At 42.2% G+C, this 25823-nt stretch overlaps 1 protein-coding gene across 2 annotated transcripts in view; it reads right to left on the bottom strand.

Moving 5' to 3' along the window:
• STX8 (syntaxin 8) overlaps window positions 1-25823 on the bottom strand; it is a 319594-nt gene that overhangs the window by 271405 nt on the left and 22366 nt on the right. For both annotated transcript variants that reach the window (XM_088468815.1, XM_088468825.1), the window contains exon 4: window positions 24809-24919. In XM_088468815.1, the coding sequence (XP_088324941.1) occupies window positions 24809-24919 (111 nt within the window). The remainder of the gene's footprint in view (window positions 1-24808; window positions 24920-25823) is intronic.

Raw genomic sequence — 25823 nt, 5'->3', positions numbered from 1 at the left:
TACAGTGATCAGACACTGAACATTACACCGGCCGGTGGTGCTATCCGCCCGTTAACCACACACGTGATCGGGGTCGGAGACAGGTTGCTGGCAATACTTAAAGGAGCATGAGTACAGAGAGAGACACACTGGAGATCCCAATGACACCAGACTCTGATACCATGAAAATCACCACCTACCAGAGATGACACCAGCTCACCGTGTCACTGCATATGTGACCGGGACCAGAGCTACAGAGAGAGACATAACTAAGCTATCAGGTGAGTATGGACCCCGATCCCACAAATTAGATCTATAATCACACCATACTGTGACCACCAGCCCAGGTGATTGGGAAGGACTAAAGCTGGCCACACATCTAAAGATTATCTGTCCAACTAGTTGATTGGTTGGAATGAACATCTGGTAACATATGGGAGTAAATGATTATCAGCAATTTGAACCTAAATGCCAGAAAACAGATGAAAATGGTCGTTCGAACAAGTTTGTTAATTGTTTGATCTAAACAATTTGTTTAAACAATAGTATTTGTCCATTTTCCGGCGTTTGGGAGCAAATTGCTGATTGTCATTTGCTTTCATACCTTACCAAATTTTCATTCCAACCAATCAACGAATTGGCTGGTTGGACAGATAATCTTTAGATGTGTGGTCAGCTTGAGACGCAGCAGCTATCACTCAAGCTGATCAGCCTCAAACAACTTGAACGGACTCACAGAGGTGCAGGTCCGAAACTACCACTAACGCTACAGGATCGCAACAGTGAGCAAATAAATCCAATACCTAAAGACTGACCATAAGGACTGGCCCTTTGGAACTAGAAATTCAGAGATAGAACATACAGCGGGATGCCGCTACTGTGGGACTACATAAGGATCCTTCTGGCCGTAACGAGAGGGAACGTACTTCACAGGCCATATGGACCAGGCGCCACCCACACCACACTAATAAGGTCTGTTTCAGAACCAATATTAATATACATATTTCCTAAAGTGAGAGCACTGTAACTCTCAATACAAACCTACATCAGAATCACAACATATACATATATTGTTTCTAAGGAGAGAGCACTGTGACTCTCAAAATAAATCTATATCTTTTATTACATAAGTTTGCCTACCTCATTTCTTCCTCATAACACCAACACGGGAAGGTGTAGCGCTCTATCAACTCCCCCCTCCCCTTCCCCCAATAATTAGAAGGGACAACTCCAGTCTAGTAGCAGCTCCTGAACAAGTGACTAAGCACCAACAAGCGCAGTTCCTCCCCTCCATTAACAATGTAGGAGATTGACAAGTAAACAGCACTGTATTAGTTTCTAAAGCTGGCCACACATCTAAAGATTATCTGTCCAACCAGCCAACTAGTTGATTGGTTGGAATTAAAATCTGGTAAGGAATACAATCAGTAATTTGCTCCCAAACGCTGGAAAATGGACCAAAACTGTTGTTTGAACAAATAGTTTAGATCAAACATTTAACAAACTTATCTGAACGACCATTTTCATCTGTTTTCTGGCATTTAGGAGCAAATTGCTGATCATCATTTACTCCCATACGTTACCAGATTTTCATTCCAACCAATCAACAAGTTGGCTGGTTGGATGTAAGTTGGTCTAGTGTGTGGCCAGCTTAACATTGGCAATGGGTGGATAGAGCAAGGTTGCAGACAAATATACTGCTGTTTGCACTGCCTATTCTCATTGGAAAGAGGATTTGGTCAACAATGATGGGAGTAAACTGGGGCATACGCTGTTAGTAGGGATGGGGTTTATCCATGTATGCGCTATGGCCCTGATTCAGAGCCGGACGCTCTGACCAGAGCGCTCGCTCTGAATCAGGGCCCACCTCCATTAATATGGAGCGTCCTCCTGGACGCTCGTATAGCTGTGGGTCACCACCCACAGCATATACGAGCATGCAGGATGATGGTCGCGATGGTCTTGACCATCGCGACCATCGAAACTGCGAGCAGAAGCCTGCGGCTGAGTTTCTCAACCGCAAGACCAGGAATGATTTTGGCTCTATCAGAGCCAAAATCACTCCCACTGACATCACTAGTGAGGTCAGTGGGGCCGGCTTCAGACGGTAGCCGTTCCCTTGGGAACGCCTCCATCTGGCAGGCACGCCCACCAAAGGGGGCGTGCTGTCAGTCAACATCGACAGCACGCCCCCTTTGATGAGACACTACCAGCGAAGGAAAGTCCTTCGCTCGTCGCGTCTCGCGCATGACGGAGCTCCCTCCGTCATGCGCATGTGCAGTGCAGACCATCGACCCACTTGCGAGCGGACAGCCGCTCGCGAGTGGGTCTGAATGAGGGCCATTGTGAGTTGGATAACCACTGGCATGTGAGTGGAGCTGCTGCAGCTGGACATGCACAGCAGCTCCCTCGGCTGTCTGTATTCAGAGCTGTAATAAGAGCTCTCTGTCTGAGGGGCTGGTGCACATGTACGTCAGCTCCAATAGAGGGCAACCCGCTGGCTGTGCAGAGACGAGGCTGTCTCTGAAAAAAAAATTTGGTCCGTCAGGGATTTCTGGGTACTCAGAAACCTTCCCAGCATGTGCCACTATAAGTACAGTACTCCAAAAATGCTGGGTGTCCCCGGTATAGGACCCTCAATGTTCGACTAACTGGGTGGAGATACTTTTGTATGGACTTATGTTTTAATATGGGTTTATTCAGAAAAAAGAGAGACCACAATTGTTATTTAAATAAATGCTAGCCTGCTAAACAGGGGCGTTTCAAGAGAGGAAGGGGCCAGTGTGCAGACTCAGTGCAGGCCCCCTTCTCTCTCCGGCGGTGCCGCAGGTGCCAGAATCTACCGCGCGTGCCAGAATCTACACCGCATGCGCAGTTGTGGGTGCCGTTTTTCTAGAGACAGCAGTACTGCGCATGCCACCGCCATTTTTCCAGTGATTTTTTCTGCTCGCCAATGCAGAGCAGAACTCTGGAGACAACGGACAGGTAATTATAAAGACTATAATGGGTGCATGGTGTGCGGACCCACCCTGCACCCATTATAGATACGCCCCTGCTGCTAAACCACAAATGTGCACATGCCAACATTTCAAGCGATACGATTTTATTTTATTATAAGAGGACAGACTTAATCCTGTTTTCCCAAAGTGGTACCGTTTTAAAAACAAATGAGGATATATCAACTTACTATACACAGCCACAAATCATAAAACAGGTTAAAATATAAAGTACATATTGAAAACAAATTTAACTTTAGAGACAACTTTTTTTTTAATTAGTATTCTCCACGCATATTCATTTACTATAGAACAGAGAAACAAAATGAGATGGAGATTTGGGTTGTAAAACAGTCCACTTTTGGTATCACTGAAATAAAACACTGCTAGAAAAGGTTGCTGGAACTAGGACATACAATGAATGCAACATTTTTGGCAATGTAAAGAAAGTGCTACACGGTTTTGTCTGCTCTGCACTCAGTGGAGTACAGCACCATCTACTGGCCAGTTTGGAACAAGCACTCATTAACAAGCATTACCTCACTTATCTCTTCATAGTAGTGTCTGTTCTGTCTGTCCCAAAAAAATTGTTGCAGTAGGTAATAGTGGATTAGAGATGTGCGCAGACTCCCGTATTTTTGTTTTGGTTTTGGTTCAGAATCATAGTCATGTTTTGACAAAACCACCCTCAAGTGTTTTGGTTTTAGATCTGGATTGGTTTTGGATGTGCAATATATAAAACAGCACCTGTATATTTTACAGTATTATTAACATTAATAACATTCTTTTCCAGTGATTAGTTAGATGTTAAGTAGACAAATTAAATGTTTAGTAGAATCTAATTGGTTGCTATGTGCAACATCTCCACTTCAAAAGAAAACCCTCTCACTTTAGTAAATATACAACTAGCTTGTAGATTGTATGGGCACTTACCATGGCTAATTCTAAAACGTTGTAAAAAAAAACATGCACGGGCCAGTGCCTTGAAGAAGCACGTACACTGTACTTTTGTGTCATCTGGTCTACAACATCAACACCACCATTTTGTGTCATTGCAAAAATGCAAAGTTTCAGGAGTTTTTCCTCCTATGCTTCATCAATGAGAACTCCTGTATGAAGAGTGCTGAGGATCAACATGCTTTTGGTGACCTTGCCCTGATAAGATGTCAGTGTGGTACTGGCATCTGTTTTATAGAGCACTGTGTTGCACAGAGGATCTCTCGCCTCGCTCTGTTCATAGTTCCAACGATACTAGTGCTCTGCTTTATCAACTCTTTAGCCAATTCAGGGATGTAAAGAAGTTGGCAGCATAAGTTGTCAGCAGGGTATACAATCGGGAAACCGGCTGCCTTAATACCGACAGCCGGGTTCCCGACTGTCATATCCCGGCGAGGGTGAAATGCCGGGCGTCTAGATGTCTAGATGACGCCTGACATTTCCCCGACGCGACAGGCGCCCGGCATCCCGATCGAAGGGATGCCGGGCGCCGCGAGCGGACAGCCGCGGGGGGGGGTGTTAGGTTTAGGGCACCCGGGAGGGACTTAGGGTTAGGTACCCCCCCGGGAGGGTTATGGTTAGGCTAGGGAGAGAGAGGGATAGGGTTAGGCACCCCCCCCCCCCGAGGGGACTTAGGTTTCGGCAGCGGTGAAGGGGGGGGATTAGGGTTAGGCACTTGGGGGGGAGGTTAGGGTTAGGCACCCCTGAGGAGGGTTAGGGGGTTAGATTAGTTTATACTTACCTTAGCGACGATCAGGATTTCCATGGCTGTCGGGCCTCCGCTGCCGGGCTCTGCTGATCTGTCAGCCAGGCGCTGCCAGGAGTCGAACCGCCGGCCGTATTTCATACCGATTCCGTCAGCAGTGGTATTCCTTTCTTTATCAATAAATATAGGGCTCTAGTAAGTACAGCGCAACAAGTTCCCCAAGACTTCTGTCACTTGGTCTAGTTTCATTCTTGTTGAGATATGGAGAGCATTTTAAATGGGTCTGTTATCGGTAATAATCGCGGTAGCCAGCTCCTGCTTCGAAGCGGTACGGAGGCGTAGCAGGAGCGGCTTTTACACCATGGTAAGTGGTCCCTTAGTACATAGACCAGTGTCTTGTAAACAGAACTCCAGTGCGCCAAACTGAGCAAGTTGTAACTTGCATTCGGCTGCATTGTTGCAGCTCAGCCCCGACGGTGCGGTCTGTCACTGCGCACCTTCAAAGAAACACGCTCAGCGCAACAAAGTGGAAATTGTACTTTGTCAGCTCCACAGAGATTTTTCGGAAGCCAGACAGTGAGTTATTCTTTTCGGGGGCGTATCTACCCTTCGGCCAGAATGGCACTCGCCAGGGACACCGGCCAGGGGGGGTAGAATCAGGGCGGGACTGCCAGGACTGGAGTCCCAGGCCTGCCCCTGGATCCTTCCCCGTCTAGATGTCCAGGCAGCCACTGGCGCGTGCCGGCGGCTGCCTGGTACAATTAGTAAAGTTTTTTTTGGGGGGGGAAGGTTTAAGACCAGGAGAGCATGACGTCATGATATTGCTGCGCTGTCAGACACTGGGGAGACGGTAACAGCGTGATGGGCACAGCCAGAGATGGAATGTATCTGTGGGCTGTATTTGGGGGTTGGGAGCAGGGGCTGGTGAGAGAAGTGGGGTTGGAGCTGAAGACACAGAAGGGATGGCTGGTGAGACAGAAGGAGGTGTTGGATGAGTAGACAGGCTGGTGATATAGAAGGGGCTGCTGGCTGTTGAGACCGAAAGGGGGGCTGGCTGTTGAGACAGAAGGGGGGCCTGGCTGTTGAGACAGAAGGGGGGCCTGGCTGATGAGACCGAAAGGGGTGCTGGCTGGTGAGAGAGAAGGGGGCCTGGCTGATGAGACAGAAGGGGGGGCTGGCTGATGAGATAGAAGGGGGGGCTGGCTGATGAGATAGAAAGGGGGGGGGGGCTGGTTGGAGAACCAGAAGGGCTGTCTGGATAAACAGAAGGGGGTGCTGGTTGGATAAACAGAAGGGGGTGCTGGCTGGAGAACCAGAAGGGTGTGCTGCCTTGTGATACAGAAGGGGGTGCTGGCTGGAGAACCAGAAGGGCTGCCTGGTGATACAGAAAGGGGTGCTGGCTGGGGACACAGAAAGGGGGCTTATTATAGCCATCATTTTATATAAAATTTCTCTCTATTTAAGTTTTTTGTTCATAACGATATAAGTACAAAGTGTAATTATTCAGAAAATATGGGGGGCACCAGTCCAGTACTTTGCCAGGGACGCTCGGACCCCTATATACACCCCTGGTTATTCTCCTCCAGACATAACATATGGAATTGTAAACCAAAAATGTGTATTACGTGCAAACAAGTCACTTCTTATAGTAATGTATAAATGCAGAGTAATTGCATACGGAAGGTCTCTTACCAAAAATATATGGTATATCAGCATCAGACATGGTATTAGGTTACAAAACAAAAGCATTGAATTTTTGCATTGTAACAAAATATAGGAGCGTTCAGAGGGGTAAAAAAGCTAAAGTTAGATTTTATAATGGTTTTCAAAAAATCGTTTTATCACATTTTTATACAAATCACCCAAATTATTAAAAGCCACAGCAATTCGTATCCGTGAGTACCTAAACAGAGCAGCGACGCTTTAAAATTTTAAAAGGGTCAATTGACCACCCTACAGGTAAACCTAGTGTTAAATATCTAAATTTAATTAAAATATTTGAGAATTTTTATTAATCCACGCTTGCAATCACAGTCCTGTCTCAGCCACTAATGCACAATATATACTGCAGTGTAGATGATAAATACCCTTGTGAAAAACTATTGAAATTGCAGCTCACTTCAACAAACAGGAGAAGTCTGTATAGCGGATTCCTTGCTAGTGTCTGACTCTCACAGACACACAGATTAAAGATGCCTTCTTTCATATATACTGCAGTGTAGATCATAGAGATACCGTTATAAAATACAATTGTAAGTGCAGCTTCACTTTAATAACAGGTAACTGGTTTCCAAAGATTATTATAATGAGAGTACTTAATATAGAAAAAGGTAATGCAATTAGCTAGTGTAAGTACTGATGAAAAAAGGCCATTTACACATTCCAAGTAAGGAACTTCTAAATATAACATTATATAAAAAAAAAAATTTTTTTTTGTAAAGAAACAGCACCATCTGCAGGTTGAAAATGTACACAACAAATAATAAATGTCCACAAAAGGCCTGATTCAGCAAGGATCACTATTGCGATTACGCACACAATTGGACGATTATTGTGTGCTGCGCATGCATCGCGGTGCGCAATGCGAGAACTCCACTGTCATCGGAACTGCGAACCCAGTGACTACGCAGACCCATCGCAGTGATTGACATTAAGTACCGTTTGGGGGTGGGGTCGGCGAAACACAGGCGTGCCAGTGCGTTTGAACCCCATTGCAGGGGCGTGTATAAATTATCCATTGCGATGCTATACACAGCCTGGGCTGTCACTGCGTGCGATGAGGTTAGCAATTTCTGAGTACGGTCTGACCTTGTGAAGGTGTGCATGAGGCTCCGATGTTACTGATGGTTTCGCAGTCTTGATAAGTATTACGTATGTGTGTAAGGTAAGGTGGGCGTCCTTATGTTAGACTGCGTATGGCATTGCGATTGCAATCATTAGCATATCTTCACAGTGAGACTGCGTGCGTAATCGCTATTGCGAACTTAATAGCGATCCGTGCTGAATCAGGCCCAATATAAATATCTTCTAGCACTTATCTGTAAATGTTACAATATGTACTATATGTATTTATCAATTGCCTAAAATACTATTACAGCAGCAACTGGTGGCTCTCCCAGCATACATGTCAGTCTTTCATATCCAGATGGTTGGATAATACAACCAGCCAGAACTCCAACATAGCCTCTCGCCAATAGAGGGGTCTATTCAATTACCCGCAAGTGCCACCAGAACAGCTTCCGGCAGCTTTGCGGGATATGCCAAAGAGACTGATTTCTGCTTACAGCCTATGAAGGTGTGAGTAAAGATTAGCCTACCATAATTGCCCTTATAGGGGCCAATTCAATGAACCGGAGAGCTGTGGACAGAACGGCTTCCAGCGGCTTTGCGGGATGTGTCTATGTCGCGGATTGCTGCTCCCAGCCTATGGAGGCGCCAGCTCAAAATAGGCTACAGTAATAGCATAAATTCATTTACTCCATAGTTTCCTGGGGTTGTTTCTTCTGATGTCAAATGTGATTTGTTTTCTTTCTACTGCATTAGGCCCAATATATGGCTTTGCATATCAGGAGGACATTACATGTGACACCAGATATATTTGTATGTGTGGCAGCAGATAATTGCAGTGTATTACACACCAGAAATGGCTCCAGGTACACCGGCTTTCAAAGTTTTGAGCTTGCGCCTAGATTTTGTACATGTTTGCTAACATTCACTCATACTCTACGTATGTTCCACCAAAGCCTGGCCTGCTACATATTTACTGTAACAACTTGCAGACCATGCAAAGAATGTGCTACCATCACCACAAAATATACATGATTCAGTAATGTTGTCTTATCATAAGCAATGGACTAGGGCAGTGGTTCCCAAACTGACTGCCGCAGGGCACTTGAATTGGTGCCACAGGTTGGTGGTCTAGGACCAAATCAAATTATTAATGGTCAATGTGTTAGGCGAAACCATTGCTGGCGGCTGCCAATCACAAAATATGTGGACAAACAAGTGCTAGCCTCTCCACCACCACAAAACTGAATCCTAAGATAAGGAAGGACGATTTACCTAACTGCATACATTTAGCTGAATTTCTCAATAAAAAAAACTTTGGGGCCAGGGGTGAATAAATGCAAATATTCTAGGGCTCAGTGATTCATGAGCGCTTGGGAATCAATGAACTAGGGCAGTCAGATCAGTGAAGACATGAGGTGCTGATTTTCAGGTTTATTTAGGTATACAACATAGGCCAAACAGTTGTCCGCTCACTATCATTCCGAAAATGGCAAATACAAAAAAAAACAAAGCTAGGCCTTAATAAGTTACCTAATATGAGGTATATTTCATGCTGTTATATAAAAAGCACAATTCCAGCAGCCAAAACACTATTAAAAAGGGTTTCTTTTCTAAAGTACACAGGCATAAGATATTCTCCAGAGAAGATACATTGTACACATCACTTGTCTAGTACATTTACCTAAACCTGCACCTGAGTAATATCTGTAGTAAATCAGTAGTTATAGTACATTCAAGCCATTCTATCATATTTCTTCTGGATTCCCTTCAGTGCAATACTCATTAAAGAAATCAGTTAAAATATCTCCTTTTCAGTCACGAAAATAAGTCCTTTCAAATTGATACAGAGACATTTTGTGATTATCTCTGCTGGAAAGTGTAATCTCCCTGACATGTTTGGTAAGCACTTTCCCAGAGGACAAAGCACAACTTCCTTCTTCCTCTGATCTGCCCCAGCTCTGCTTTTACTGGTGTGAAGATTAAAGATTATCCAATTAGCCACCCACTGCCTCCATCCTCTTAATCACTTAAACCTCTGAAATCATCACTGCGCAGTGGAGTGTGTAGATAGCTTTTGATTACAGCTGCAGATTTAACTAATTATTGGACTTAGTAACCCGCATCCAGAGAGAAAACATGACAGTGCTTTTTAGGAAAAGGGGGCTACATTGTCCAGTTCAAAGATTGGTGGGCTTATCTATGGAAGCATCATTGATTTATCTAACATTTCATGCAGGTTTCCCACTCGGTCCACTCAACCAGAGCTATAGTGAGGCCACACACTGAGTCCATCATCTCTTGGATCATCAGCAGCTAAGCTCACCCATTAGCAATAATAAAATAGAATGCAGTCAAATTATTTTGGCATTATCATGATGGAAGAGAGCATTTAATTATGTTTTATATTATTTACCAGCTGGGATACCCGGCGTTGCCCAGGTTGAAGACTGGACCCTGAATTACACCTGCACCCTTTATTTGATTTACATTGTCCTCCACTATAACCCCATTCCATTAATGCTGAAAAGGAGCCCACTGTTTACTAAAATGCTTGCAAACAGTGGCGTAACTACTGTAAATACAAGGGGTGCGGGTGCTTTGGTGCCCGAACTGCCTGCACCCAGTCACACACACAAGGTCCAGTCAGGGCTGTCAAGGGGGGCCCGGGTGTCAACTATGTTGATTTGGTACCGGCCCGCCAGCTGGCTCCCTGGCAGGCAGTTATGGAGAGACAGCGCCACCAGTCGAGAGTCAATCAGACCTCTCGGACCAGTGCCAGATTCAATTTGCGCCGGCGCTGTCTGTCCATGTCTGCTGCTGCCTGCCGATGTGCCAGCTGTAATTAGCTGGCAACCCGGACCAAAATCCACACCTGCTGGCTGCTGATGGCACACAGGGCGAGACGAGAGGCTGCTGGAGGGACACGGGGAACTGAGTTGCTGGGGGGGCATAATGTCAAAGGGGCACTACTATTGTGTGGAATGTGTTATATGGGGCACTACTACTATGTAGCATAATCCGTAAAGGGCATTACTTTGTGGTATAATGTGTAAGGGCATTACTGTGTGGTGTAAGGGGTACTACTCTGTGGCTAATGTATAAGGGGCACTACTACTGTGTGGCATAACCTGAATAGGTTCTGTGTGGCATAACATGAATGGGCACTGTGTGGGCAAATGTATGTGTTTTTTTTTACCTCTGGGGACCCTTTTAAGATCTTGCTATGTGGTCCACAAAGTTCTAGTTACGCCCTTGCATGCAAACAAAGGGGCTCTGGATTTAATACGAACTTGCATGAGTCATCAAGTTTGCTTAGACTGAGGTTAAAAGGCCCTTTTGTAGCTTTCTCACAGGTTTTTGGCAGACAGACAATTTCCACTGGAACCAGCCCCGGAACCTGTGTAATTTAACAGTGTCCCCATTTTTAGGGATTGTGTAACAGTGTGTGGTCCTGACGAAGTTCAAACCTAGGCAAAAACCTAATCCTGTTCAAACTTCACCACCATGCCACATTTGGTGAAGCTAGGTCCAAAACTCTGGCCGTGCATAAAGGACAAACAGACAGACACGCTTTCTTGCTTCTTATATGCATAATTCATTAACTAATGATCATACAACAGAAACAATCATTAAAAGCCTAGTGAAGTCCAACAATTGGTAACTAAGGGCACATAGGTGTTGTATGGTAGGACTTGTAAGTGGACCAAGAGACACTTGAGATGTAGCCACAAATCTTGGCATTAGTAGTTATATTGAATTATGCCATAGCAGGGATTATTTAAATTGGGTATGGGACAATGTAATATCCTCATCTTCTAGCTATTCTAGGTATGTTTATGCATTAGACAAATTGGAGGTCATGTTTGAGGACGTTGCCGATCTGTAGGAGCCTTTTATAATGGAGCGGAACTGCACATGAGAGCAATCATGGCAGCAAGGATCACTGGCACGACCATTTGATTGTTAGGTTGGATTCATATTAGAAAAGTGCCGGCATGTAGTTATTTGTTAATAGAATACTTTCATTTTAATCACCACAACTTATGAAATATGGTCTCGCTAAAGGTCAGACGTAAATGATCTGCATAAATTACTATTTCCCAGTATTGGACATATAGTAGAAATGTATGCATCTGACCAGAATATAGATGTGCGGGAAATATTCATGTCACAGACACATATGTCTGTGTTTGGGGATATAGGGTCTGATTCAGACCCACTCGCTAGATACAGCAGCTCGCTCCCAGCGTATGGAAATTTTACAAAGTGACGTCAAGGCAGCCGCTATGTCTTGGCGAGCGATCACTTTGTGTTTACAGACGCCCACCAGCCTGTCTTTAGCCTCCCAGTAGCGTACGTCATCTCCAGGAAGTATATTCAACCATCGGTACACATCGGGTTACATCGGATCTGACCGCATCGCTTGCGGTTGACTGTACCCTACCGCAAGCACTTCAGTGTATTTTTCAACCATGTGACGATTACTATGACACTGCCTGTTAATTATGCACGCCCCTGAAACGGCGAGGAAACACTCTGGCACGCCTGCGTCTCCTCTCCCCCGTTACTACTGCCCTGACCCTGTTACCACCCACAAATGGCCTCTCCTGTCACTCATTCCACTGGGCTGTCTATGCAGGGCAAGTGAGCAAAATCTGATCACTCGTACTAGTTTGTGCACGTGCATTGCAAATTACACGCATGCGCACATTAGCGAACATCATCTGCAACGAGCGGTCGCTTGCTAGCGAGTGGGTCTGAATCAGGCACATAGTCAGCAACCCAGTGGTCGGGATGTCGGTGGTGATGATTTAGTGAAGCAAATCAATGAAAAAAAAGCACTTTATGGCTTACGCTGCCTAAACCGTTAAAAGATATATCACAACGATGGATTTTATTTTATACCATGTAGAGACTGATTGATACATATTATCCGGTTTCTCCAGAAACATTGATGTAAGCCCGGTTTACTGATACAAAATTGCAGTTTGCCCTTTTTGTTTTTACAGTTCCTATTTCTTTTATGTGAAAAATGATTCTTTAATTTGAAACGAGTCCAATTCCCGGTAAGAGTCTGCTTTGGCACAGTGACAGACACTAAGGGGCATATGTATCAAAGCTTGATGTGAGATATATATCACCAACCAATCTGCTTCTAACTTAAATTTGCAGGCTGTGTTTAAGAAATGATAGTTTGAAACGGATTGGTTGGTGATATATATCTCACAAATTAATCTCATGTCAGGAGGAAAAATGGGATACAGTCAGTATCCCGGTGGGCGCGATGCTGGCACTGATATTACCGGCGCCGGAATCCAGACGCCTATCACAATCGCTGCGACGACATCCTGACCACCGGGATACTGAAGGTAAGTAGCACGGTAGGGAGAGTTAGGGTGCGGATTAGGGTCTGGCACTAAGGGGTAGGGTTAGGTTTAGGGTGCGGGGAGGGGGAGGTTAGGTTCAGGCACTAGTGGGGGAGCTTAGGGTTAGGCACCAAATTGGAAGTGTTAGGGTAGGGAGAGAGGGAGAGTTAGCATACTGGACAAAAAGTGTCAGTATGCTAGCCCTGTCGGGATGCTGGTGTCAAGATTCTGACAGCCAGGATCCCGACTGCCGGCATCCCATACCGATTCTGGAAAAACAACTAATGTCGTCTACAAGGCAATCTTATAAAGACCTCAGTTAAAAAAAAAGACTATCGCCATAAATTTAAATTTCTCCTGTGCGAAGCCAGCGCGGGTCGTTAGTATATATAACATAGGGGTCTATTTACTAAACAGTGTTAGGAGACAGAGTGAAAAGTGATAAGGTGCCAGCCAATCAGCTCCAAACTGCCATCTCACAGGCTGTTTGAAAAATGACAGTTGGGAGCGGATTGGCTGGCACCTTATCACTTTTCACTCTGTCTCCTAACACTGCTTAGTAAATAGACCCAATAATGTGGTAAAATTACAGAATACACACTAACATGATTGGGGACACTAAATCACATGACCATGCATTATTTCCCAACAACCACACACCTCATAATGTGACTGCACACCTATACTACTTCCCACCATGAACAAAACCCAATTACAAACCCACAGCAGTATCAATACGTAAGTGTAAACAATACCATCACTCACCAAGAGACTACTCAAAGAAAAGCAGCACATCACTGCCTTACTGACAGAAATTCAAATATCTGACAGAAACTTTTTATAAAAAATGGCAGAATCACATCACTCAAACCTGACACCTGATATCAATCCTCAACATAGATGACTGATACAATGATGATCTCTTCAAAAAAAACTTGAAAAAGGCCCATTTTATAAGATAGCAGCCTATACCACTTTTGGGTGTGTGGGTGATATATGTACACATCTTGGGTGGTTGAACGCACACGGCCTTCAGCCTTCAAGTGTCATAACGTACACCAAGGCATGCGTATATCAGAGCACGACCGCACACCCAAGAGTAGTATATCTATTTTCTATACATTTACGTGAATAATAATACATCTTCCATTTTATTTATGTAATGGGCCTTTCTGTTATGGTATGGGGACAATTATCTGTATTTGTGAATGATAAAAGATAATACCGTAGATAAACTTGTAGTTTTGCTTCAGATGTCCTTTTACAAACTAGATTCAAATACATTACACATTTGAATGGAAATAAATAGCATAAACAACGTTAAAGATCAGATTATAATATAGAAATTCACCAGCCGTTTGGAACAGTGAGGACAGAATGCAGAATGATCAGTTGTTAAACCAAGCTCTGAATTGTGCCTTAACAAGAGGAGTCTATCCGCCAGACTTTAAGTCTTGGCAGCAGATTGCTGAGGAGACAGAATACAGCCCTAGGTACTCCCTGGTTGAGTCTAGTTTTCCTCTCAAAATAAATATTTTGACTTCTACAACTCATGATGGACGTTCATTGTTTGACTGAAACTCACTGAATTATGACCAAACATAAACTGTGATTAATTTTGTTAATTTCTTAAGAAAATGGGATGCGGGTATTAAGACTAAAACCTCATATGATCATCAGAGCAATAAGTGGAACATAGTACGACAGACGTCTGACACAGAGGATAGGGGACGGAAGCTGTCAGCTCAGGGAACAGGGAATAACTGACACGGAGTGAAGGGCCGGAACAGGAGTCAAAACTTTCTAGCTCTTAAATAAAAAGAAAAGACTTATTCATCGCTCCAATACCTCTGCCCCTGTGCCCTATTCAAACTGCCAGCTCTAATGGCTTAAATTAGACTGTCAACTGGCCGTTCCATGCTGAGTGTGTGCCCAAACCAGTACATGGAAATATGCCATACATGATGGGACCATGACTGTTCTAATGGGACGCATCTGGATATTTAAAGGGGAATTAAAGTATCTCAATATGCAATTACACCAAATTTTTATATATTGGTATTTGTGACATGGTGTCCTGCTAATGTTTCAGGAGATGCATCCTGGTATTTGGATGTATATATGGATAGCCGGTCTACAAAGTAATTATATATATATATATATATATATATATATATATATATACACACACACACACAGTATATGTATATACAATTTATATATTATATGCCTATTACAAAACATTTCATGGAGAATCACCCTTCCGTCCCATTTCCGACTGCTAAATTATTGCCTTCCTCCCTAAATATAAAGCCCAAAAATCCAGTAAATCCTTTATTTCCTGAGTTTATTACTACAGTTAAGAAAAGTTAATGAGATGATTGTCTGCGCCATAAAATGGAACCATAGCAAATAAAAACACAAAGCGTGGAGATGAAAAGGGAATTATTTTGCAGAGGTAACCTACATTACATGATGATCAACTATGAAGCTTTTGCAAATATACAAGTAAAGCACTGCAGAGTGCAGATGTGTTCACCTAGCTTCAATACGCGATATGGCCCGAGATGCCCGGCGCAACGGAGCCACACCAAGCGGTGAACTGTAGCAACTTCTTTATATTCTGTGTCCTATTCGCATTGCAAACACCATTCAAAGTGTACTAGAGATTCAACTTTAACCCCGCGCAGTCCCGAAGCTTGGAAATCAGAAAACAACTGCGGCATCACACACTTCGTATACAGATTCAGACTCGCTTGTAAACAAACGCAGACATGTTGGACATCATAGTGATCAGCGCAAAGTAGTTTTGTCGCATCCAGTTGTATTATTTGTGCGAATGAGACGCTCAGTGCAGCAGAGTCAACAGGGACCTGCCACGCTGAGAGGGGCTATTTAGCACGACTGAAGCCACATCTGTATGCTGGTACAATAAGTACAATAAGTATTGCCCCTCATTTTACATGACATTTCTTTAATTACATGTATGCATTTTATTGCTTCATATGCCTATGTCACTTACCACTATAATTACTCCTGCTTACTCTGGGCCTGACTCTGACGTAGTGGTGATGTCATACGCAGTGGAGTGATGTCTTTCTTCTGCGCATGCACTCGAGTCGCACTGTGTGTGTCCTAATTTTGTTCATACACCGTCACAGAACAAATTTAGAAGCATGGTTACAGAGGTGTAAGGGGCGTTCCTGGACAGTGACTGGGAGGTAACGGGGTGGCTAAAAAAAAAAGACACACTGTGATATGAGCCTTATGGGAGTGTCTCAGGCGTGTGACTGAAAGCGATTGCGTACAGAGACACACATAGAAGGCCATATTCAGACGGAGAAACTGCACTTGCCAAAGGGCTGGTGCAAGTTTTGATGGTAATGCAGCGTCTATAGATGCTGCAAGTGGGCATCTCAGTTCTTACACTCACAGATGTACACCTGGGAAGGGATTTATAGCAGACGCAAGGACGGGCACAACTGCATTGGACTCAATATCAGGCCCTCTATATATTCATTACTCATACCCTTTAACCTCCTCTCCCCTCTTGCCATTCATTACCACCTCGCTATAACTTACACTCCCTCTTTCCCCCTCCTCTAACAACCCCACCATACTCCCCCCCCCCCCCCCCACCTCTTAGATCCTTCACACCCAAACAGATCAATTCCCAGCACACCAGCAGCTCTTCAATTATCTTCCCCCTTATTCATTCCTCCCCCTTTCATGTGCCTTCTGGTATATCCGGTTAGTCTGCAACAAGCTGAATTTCACCCATGATGACCTCTTCATCTTCAACTCCCACAACTTTCTCACCATCACTAAACTTGAATACCACCCTCTAATGGTGCATACACACGGTCAGATTTTTCTTCAGATCTGAAAGATAACTATTTTAAAATCGTTCAATTGTTCATATCTGAAAGAAAAATCTGAAATGTGCGCAACAATGAACGATGTACAATGAACGTTCCCGATTGTCAGATAATGATATCCGACATCTGATGTGTTTGCAGTCAGATTCAGACAATTTCATTCATTTTAATACTGTCAAAAATCGTTCGTAGTTCATGAAATCGTTGGTAAAATCGTTCAAATCGTTTGTCGTTTATCTGACAGATCTGACCGTGTGTATGCACCATAACACTGCCTCACCACATGTCCAGTCCTATAGTGCCACAATTTCTCCAACGCCACCGCCAGCCTTAGTGACAGAATTTACATTTTCCAAGCCCCCCAACTGCACCTTTGGGTTCATTCCCACAAACATACTCTGTTTCTTTCTTCTCCTATGAGGTCCATCCTGTTTGTCTCTATAATCCTCATGACACAATTGTCTACATACATGAAGCTCAGATTCCCTCCCACCATACATATCTATATTATGCAAAAATGTTTTAAAATTAATTTCACACTATCAATAGTTCTAAAGCATGTGTGCCTGCCTGCTACCAACAGATCTCTCTTACACAAGGAGCAGCTGCTGGAGGAAGCCCAGTAAATTATCTCTGTAAGATTCCTGCTCAGAGTTGGGTGTGGTGCAGAGCAAGATACCTTTTGCAAAGACAATTAAAGGAACAGTTGCCGTGATATATGCAGTGTCAAGTAAAGTGGTTTGCTGTGCTGAAAATACTTTTGAAAGCAAAATCTGAAAGTAATGTTCCAGAGAAAGGGACATCTATAATGCAAAAATAGGGTAAAACTAACAGTGTATGGTCAGTGTATGGTACTGGGTCTACCAGACGATGACTATGTCAGCATGGGAGAATTTGACCATATGAATAAAGTATTGCACAAAAGACTTTTATATCTTGTGGAGCAGATAGATGACTCAGGGGTAAATTTACTAAAGTGTTTTTAGAAGTGAGTTTTAAAAATGATGTTGCTCATAGCAACCAATCAGATTCTACTTAACATTTAACTAGCATCTTCTAGAAGATAATAGCTAGAATCTGATTGGTTGCTATGGGCAACATCACTTTTAAAAACTCTCACTTTAGTAAATTTACCCCTTATAGTCTGCTAAAGAGAAACTGTTGCATGAGGAAATTAATGAAAAGTTACAGAGTGAATTATTCTATTTAAAAACATAATTTAGACAAAGGAAGAAGAGTTGGAAATTAAAGCTCTTATGAGACAGACCTCAAATTGAAAGTTATGATTAAATTACTTGAGGAGGCTGAAGTGTTGAAATAGTATATGCTGATAAAAGACATGAAGATGATGTGTTTCTTGCAGAGAAAGAGCAAGACATTGTTGAATTGCATTAAAAGAGCGTGGTACTTCAGCAGGAAGTAGAACTGGTAAAAGAATGTGTAAAGGGAGTGAAACAGTGCACACAAAAGGAAAAGTTGCGGATTTAGCTCTGGCATTGAAAGAAAAATACTCTTCAATTCAGTCTACATAAGCAAAAACTGTAGAGTGTAAATTACAGAGATTGGGGTATATGCAGGGTTTTTAGAAGTGGAGTTGTTGCCCATAGCAACCATATCTAGGAGTTAATAGCTAGAATCTGATTGGTTGCTATAGCCAACAACGCCACTTCTAAAAACCCGCATTTTAGTAAATATAGCCCATATTGTCTAACTGAGAATAGGAATATCTACGTATGTTGCATAATGATGCTCAGTGGGAAAGAGACAAGGATGCAAAAAATATGGAGATTGTTTGTCTTCAAGCATGTTTTGAGGAGCAAATACAGACATTCCAGTCCAGCATGACTACTTCCAAGTAACTTCAGATTGTCTTGCTGAAATAAATCTATTTCTAGAGGAAGTTCTGCATGAAGCAGCATAACAATGCAGAATTTTAGAGAAAGCTCTTTACCATTTATGTGCTGTGATTGAGGAGTTGTAAGGAGAGAAAATTAACCTTGAAAAATTTCTATCAAGGTCACAGAACAGTTGCACAATCTCCACGTGGAAATGAAGAGCTTGAGTGTAAAATATAAGTTGCAGAATCTGAAATAGCTTAACAAAAGATATTGAGAGCAATCACCTGCAGTCTCCAAACAAGTGGGAAAGTGCACTGGAAAATAATTAAAAGCAATAAAACACCCTTGCGCTAAATTAAAAAAGTATAAGCTAGTACAGGAACAATCAATTATCCAAAATTACAAACATATTTATTTTAATATATATAATATACTTCAAAGACCGGTCAACAAACGAATAATACTAAAATATCACATAAAAAAGATTTCCATAAAAGGTACAAATATATATTGCATAAAAATTAATTAATACACTTGAAAAACAATTTTATACTCTGGATCCAATGAGTCTAATATACTTGTAAGAGGTGAATATTACATTTTAGATTGGTTTTAATTAATTCACTGTGCCCACACAAAACTCGTAATGATTTGAAGAAATTCAAGTGTTCTTCTCTTTAAACGTATAGAGAGAGTCTCTCAGTCTGTATAGACTGTAGCCGCAATCAGTTTAAATAAAGATGCCTGGTACATATCTCCATATTATCCGTACCAAGGGACCTGTGCCGACGGTAATTGGGTCTCCACTCTTTGAAAAAACCTCCATTGATGGTGCGAAATGCGTCAATGTTTTTTCTTTGTACCCCTGGATCAAATCTGTGACACCTACTCGTTTGCCGCTGTTCCCGGGAGCTCCGAAGAGACGGACATAGATTGCACTGTCGGACGCGAGTTGCTAAGTGAGGTTGAGACATTTTCACTGCTTTCCAAAAGGACATTCTAAACCTGACACAGGTACTAATTGGAAAAAATCTCCTGTTGGAGTAACTATACCTCCCTCTCTCCTTTTTCTCTCCCCCAATCAGCTCAGAGGGAGCTAGTGGATCTCCCGAAGTGGAGACCCAATTACCGTCAGCACAGGTCCCAGGTTTGTTGACCGGTCAATGAAGTATATTATAGTATATATGATAATAAATATGTTTATAATTTTGGATATATGATTGTTCCTGTACTAGCTTATACTTTTTAATTTAGCACAAGAATGTTTTATTGCTTTTACTGTGTATATATTTGTATGCAACCACAAGTACACTGGCTCTTTGCTGCTTGATTGATTTATTTTTACAAATATGTTTATTTTTTATCATACCATCAGCGCCAGGTTCTCTTTTTCTAATTGCTACACTGGAAAAAAATTACCCAGCTGGAAGAACAGCTCTCTGCAACTGAGGAAAAGGGCCATTCTGATGTGGGAAAAGCAGAAAAGGAAAATAATTTGGCCTATACTCTGGAATTTGTTTCTGGCCTTGTTGATATGATTAATTTACTATTAATGAAATGCCTCGCAGTGACCTTCAGCTCCCCGTTATATCTAAAGATGTGCAGTCCACCAAGAGAATTAGCGTTTCCGTTTATAAAGCTGTACCTAAAGTTAGTGATATGGAGTTGACAAATAAAAATAGTGATCTTCTGTTGCATGAGGCAAAGGTACAAGACATACAGAAGACTACAAAAATATTTATGGCTACCCAGGATAAGACTCTAATTTTGCCATGTGATCAGAAAGATATGGATAGACCAGGTCACTAACTTTTGCAATTGAAAGCAAAAACTGCAGAAAGTGTATACTAAGTGTTGAGAGTTATGGTGAGTTTTGCTCCTGTACATGAACCAATGACTTTATGCAACCATGTTTGAACTTGCAATACAGCTAACATTTGTTTGTGAGGAAATGTATTTAAATAGGTCTCCCACTACAAGCATTGGAAGCTCCCAATCCAAAGTGTCTTTGGAAGAGTCTGCTCCTCATGGCTGTGTCTTGGTCAGCAATGTGCTGCTGCAGAGCTATTCAAAGCTCATTGGGTCTGTAGTCAAAGCAACTGTTGATTGTGTTGGAAATGAGGATTAATTGGTCTCGATCTCCTGAGGACATTTACGGTCACTGACGTTGCTTCTTGAATACCACACATCACAAACAGTATGCAGGATGAATATTTGAACCTCTTGCCTTCTGATGTGTGGGAAAATGTTGAAGCTCTTATATACAGCCAAAAAGATATGGATGCAGCTACAGAAAAGGCAATATACTGCGCTTAAATACCCCAGTCAGGACATTATTCAAACACACGTAAAAAATTAATAGGTTTAATTACCCCCACTTATGGTCAGAAAAAGTACATAAATTACATAGACACAAATACAAAAATATACATAACCTAAAAGAATATATGTAACATAATGATAGCAATATTGATTGTAATACAGAGAGATGATCAGACTCTATGTATAGGAACCATTTATTACTTTCCCAAACAGGAAAAAATCCCAATCAAGGGTCTCTGAAGTAAAACACAAAAATCACAATTTAATTCAGCTTATTTGCTCAACTGTGCACTGATGTATCAAACGCGATACATATTACGCATAAGAAAAAAATAGTCTCATGTATCAAATGGAAGTATTGCACTTTGTATCCAAAATAATATCCTCACTTGCCGCAAGTGGTGTAACAAGTATACGGCAGTCCACCTCAAAGCATTCATAAAGTCAATGTCAATTTGATTTCAACATTAGGACACCTATTTCCCAGCACCCCAGCTGTAAATGTAGGTCTGGTGTATTATTGAGAGATTTAGTACTTTCCATCACATCTCATCAGCAGCCTCAGGCGGCGTCGGTAGAATATAATGTCCGCACTTGAAGGGAGTCTAGCGCCTCAATGGGATAGCATTCGCATATGCCGTCAGTCTCTGTAGCAGAGAAGGTCCCCAGATTAATAGACGGCTTGGCGCTGGTAATGGGTGAATGCTGAGGATACAAGTCCAAAAAATAAGGAGAGCAGCAACACCTTTCGTCTACCGCCATAGCCTTTTACAAGCCGATATATGCTCTCCTTCCCACAGGCCACTGTTTAAATAGTAGAAGAACATGGCTTATTGGTTAATTAGGTATTCATTTTTAAATCCTTATACCCACAGTGGTGATGCAGATCTCATAGCAATCTTCTATTATTTTCCAATTTTCTCATTATTAGAATAACTGTGCAAGAGAGTTTATAAATATATGTATATTTTTTAGAAAGTATAGCAATAGCAACAGTAATAGTATTCTCGGTAGCTTCCAGATATGTCTCAATGTTGTTATTATTTTATTATGGATGCAGCTACAGGCAATACTGGGCTAGAGGTTCAAGAGAAAGAATGGAGGAAGAAGCACAAAGGCTTTTATCTGAAATGTTAAAATAGTGAAAACTGTTGGAAAATGTGAAAGCACTGTACCATAACTGATGGACACTTTTCAATTGCATTCTTTTCTTCATTCACTCTTATTGGGAAAATAATTAACTATGCTGCATCTCAATCTCTATGAATGAAATGAATACATTTACTCCCATTTTTCTGCTGCCTTATAGAGGAAAAATAAATAAAAAAGAGAATAGGGTCTGAGTCGGACGCAGTGTTAATGCCGCAGCCAGTCGCACAGCATATGCATCTCGAGTGTCAGTGCTTAAGCTGGCCACACATCTAAATATTATCTGTCCAACCAGCCAACTAGTTGGTTGGTTGGAATTAAAATCTGGCAATGTAACTGATGATAAGCAATTTGCTCCTAAATGCCAGAAAACAGGTGAAAATGGTCTTCAGATAAGTTTGTTACATGTTTGATCTAAACAATTTGTTCAAACAACAGTTTTTGTCCATTTTCCAGCGTTTGGGATTAAATTGCTGATTGTCATTTGCTTTCATACATTACCAGATTTTCATTCCAACCAATCAACTAGTTGGCCATTTGGACAGATAATCTTTAGATGTGTGGCCAGCTTTAGAGACGCAGTAGGCTTACATAATCAGACACACTGTCTGTGAATTTTAGTGGGAGTTCGTGGGGGGTTATTGGGGTTGCTAAGCTGATGCGGTGTGTCGTGGAGTGTCGTGGAAAGCATCGGCTTCCAAAGACGCTGAACCGCTCACACAGGAGGTCATACTCAGACTGAGCAAACTGTACCTGCCTGCCTTAGGGCTGGTGCAAGACTGAATGGTGCAACTAATAGTGTGGCCGATGGCGCGCCTAAAGACGCACAGAGACAGAAATGCACTCTCTCAAATCACTGTAAGTGCGTGTCTCAGTTTTGTGGAAATCGGTTGCATAAAACACAGACCCAACTGCGGCAAAAGAGGCAGCCACATGTGTCCGATAGGGCCTTATTCAGGGTCAGTCTTAAACGTAGTTGGTGACTTGTCACAGTCTACTCATAATTCGTAGGTTTTTTTGTCTCTGCGACTAGGGGGCTGAAACCGGAGCTAGAATGGGCGTGGATTCACGAAAAGTAGCCATGCAATCACAATGAAAGTACAGTTAGGGTGTGTTCTTTGTGTGTAGCCTAAAGGCGCCCATCCACTAGGCGATATTAATGAGCGATTGCACGATTACAACATCGTGCAATCGTACATTAATCATGAACTATAATGCGATGAGCTAGTCGACATCAATCATCGCCTGAACATGCCAGTCAATCTGCCGATAACGACAGATTGGCCATGTTCGGGGATGAGGGAGGGTGCCTACACTGAATGACTAATCGTTCAGTGTATGCACTGCAGCGGATGGGGAACAACAGTACGATTACGATGCTGTAATCGTACTGTCTTTCCCTAGTCGCTTAGTGGATGTGCAGCTTAAGTTAACACAAACATGGCAGCAGAAAAGTCTGAAAAGCAGCGTTCTGACAGGGTCTTACTTGGGTCTGCTCTGTCAATGGTGTAAGTGTAAAAGTTGATAGTGATAACTGTGAAGCTGCTAATGAAGACCTCATCTGATTGGCTACAACTGTGAAAAATTCACCCCATTATTAATATGTAGTAAAATAGCAGTGTTTGAAATGTCATTTAACACTGCAAGTTTTTTTTTAAAATAAAGACTGATTCATGTACAATTGGGGAAGGGGACGTATGGACACATTTATAAGCAATTCAGGTGCTCCCAGTCACTTATTATTAGCAGCACAGTCCGACCATTAAATATTTCCATTGTGTGCTACTATATTTAGCATTCTCTGTACTGTACGAGAAGCCTCGCCTCTAGTCCCATATCAGCCTGGTGAGACAAGGGAGGGAGTTGCAGTTCCAGTTTTGTGGTTGTGTCTCACTGTGAATAAGTCGTACAGATATCACTTTTTAAACATATTGGAAATTGTGATTGTTTCATACTAACTCTGAAAAAGGCCTGTAATATACTTCTAACATACCTACCAGCAAGCGAGTTTGAAAAACACAACAACCTTAAAGCTTCACACCTCCCCCGTTCCAGAAGCCCTGACACCTAATTAAATCGGACAATGGCAAATAGCCAGCACTCAGTCACACCATTTTTACTTTTCAGAAAAAGTTACAAAAAAGTTGAAAAAATAAATAAATATAAAGGTGAATGGAGGACCTCTTTTTAGCAGGGGATCCGATCTCAAGATCTACAGTAAAAAGGTAGACAATGTCTAGATAGACAACAGATGTTAGACAGTCAATAGGTCGACAGGGACAAAAGGTCAACATGGAAAAAAAAAAGGAGACACAAAAATGGTCGATACGTTTTTTTTTGGTTCTTTTTTTAGGGTTAGAGTTAGGTTTAGGGTTAGGCACTTACCAGGTAGGCACTTACCCTGATGGTTAGGGTTAGGCACCAGAAGGGAGGGTTAGGCACTTACTGGAGGGTTAGGGTTAAGCACTAGAAGGGACGGTTAGGGTCAGGCACTTACCCCGACGGTTAGGGTTAGGCACCAAGGGGAGGGTTAGGGTGACAATTAGGGTTAGAAAAAAAAAATAAAAAAAAAACATGTCGACCATTTTTTTTGTCTACCTTTTTCATTTCGACCTTTTGACCCTGACAACCATTTGTACCTATTGACTGTCTAACATCTGGTGTCTATCTAGACATTGTCTACATTTTTATACAGTAGATCTTTCAATCCACACCCTTTTAGCAGTTGACTATCTATGTACAGTATACCAAATACATTAATTCATCAGTGACAATAAACAATTCTCACCTTATGACATCTGGCTCTGTGCCTTCACTTTTAAAAGACATTTGAAGTTGACGCTCTTTTGTCAGGAGCTCATCTACAAGGTTCTGTCTGCGATCTCCCTCCAGCTGTGTACTATACAGGCTCCAAGTTAAGTCAATATGATACTTGCAAATGATGGGTGATTAAGGGTGTTTGCTAATTCACACGTGTCACAAAGAGACACCTACCTCAACATTCCGTGACATCATAATCTCCAACATGGGACTGCTGATTAATGTTACTTAAACATTTTCATTAAAAGCATTATTGGTTTATGTTTAATACGGTCTACAACTACTGAAGACTGGTAAATCTAAATATTAAACAGCATTATAAAAATGACTTGTGACTTTGTTTTACCTCAAGCATTTTTGAATAGATAGCACTGATGTTATAACACTTCAATATTCTACAATATTAAATTTGTAGTTCAACTAATTTTTATAGAAACCATCCCAATCCATATGGCTTGAGAGGAAAACTGTTTAAATATAAGATACATAAGAAGCAGCCCATTTCAAAGCACAAAAATATGGATAATAAAAATTTCCTTAAAGATTCCCACAGATGGGCTCATTTATGAAAGCCAGTCTATAGGAAATAGGAGCAACCAGTCAGTAATTTTCTTAACCCTTTTGCTGCAAAGGACGAGTGTGGCTCATCCTCACATTGCACCCACAGTGCGAAGGACAAGCCCCCCTCGTCCTCCGCAGTGGCGGTTATGGCACCCCCCATCACTAAAAAAAAAATTACCTTTTCCCCACCAGTACAGATGGCTGGTGAGAACTCCCAGAAGCCGATGGCACCGTATTCCGAAGTGCCGCCGATGCACACAGGCATGCTGGCAGTGCTGTTGTAAAAGCAAAATAAAAAATTTAAATGGTGGGGTGAGGGACTTTAAGTACCTCTATCCCCCCATCATATAATGTTGAAAGATGGGGATACCCTTGTTTGAAAGAGGGGAGACCTATCTTTCAAATAACAGGACACTTTAGTG

Source organism: Taudactylus pleione, unplaced genomic scaffold, assembly GCF_031769625.1.
Source record: "Taudactylus pleione unplaced genomic scaffold, aTauple2 ptg000012l, whole genome shotgun sequence".
NCBI classification, from domain to species: domain Eukaryota; kingdom Metazoa; phylum Chordata; class Amphibia; order Anura; family Myobatrachidae; genus Taudactylus; species Taudactylus pleione.
Note: the sequence above shows the minus strand (reverse complement) of the source record. Positions and strands in the feature narration are given on the sequence as shown.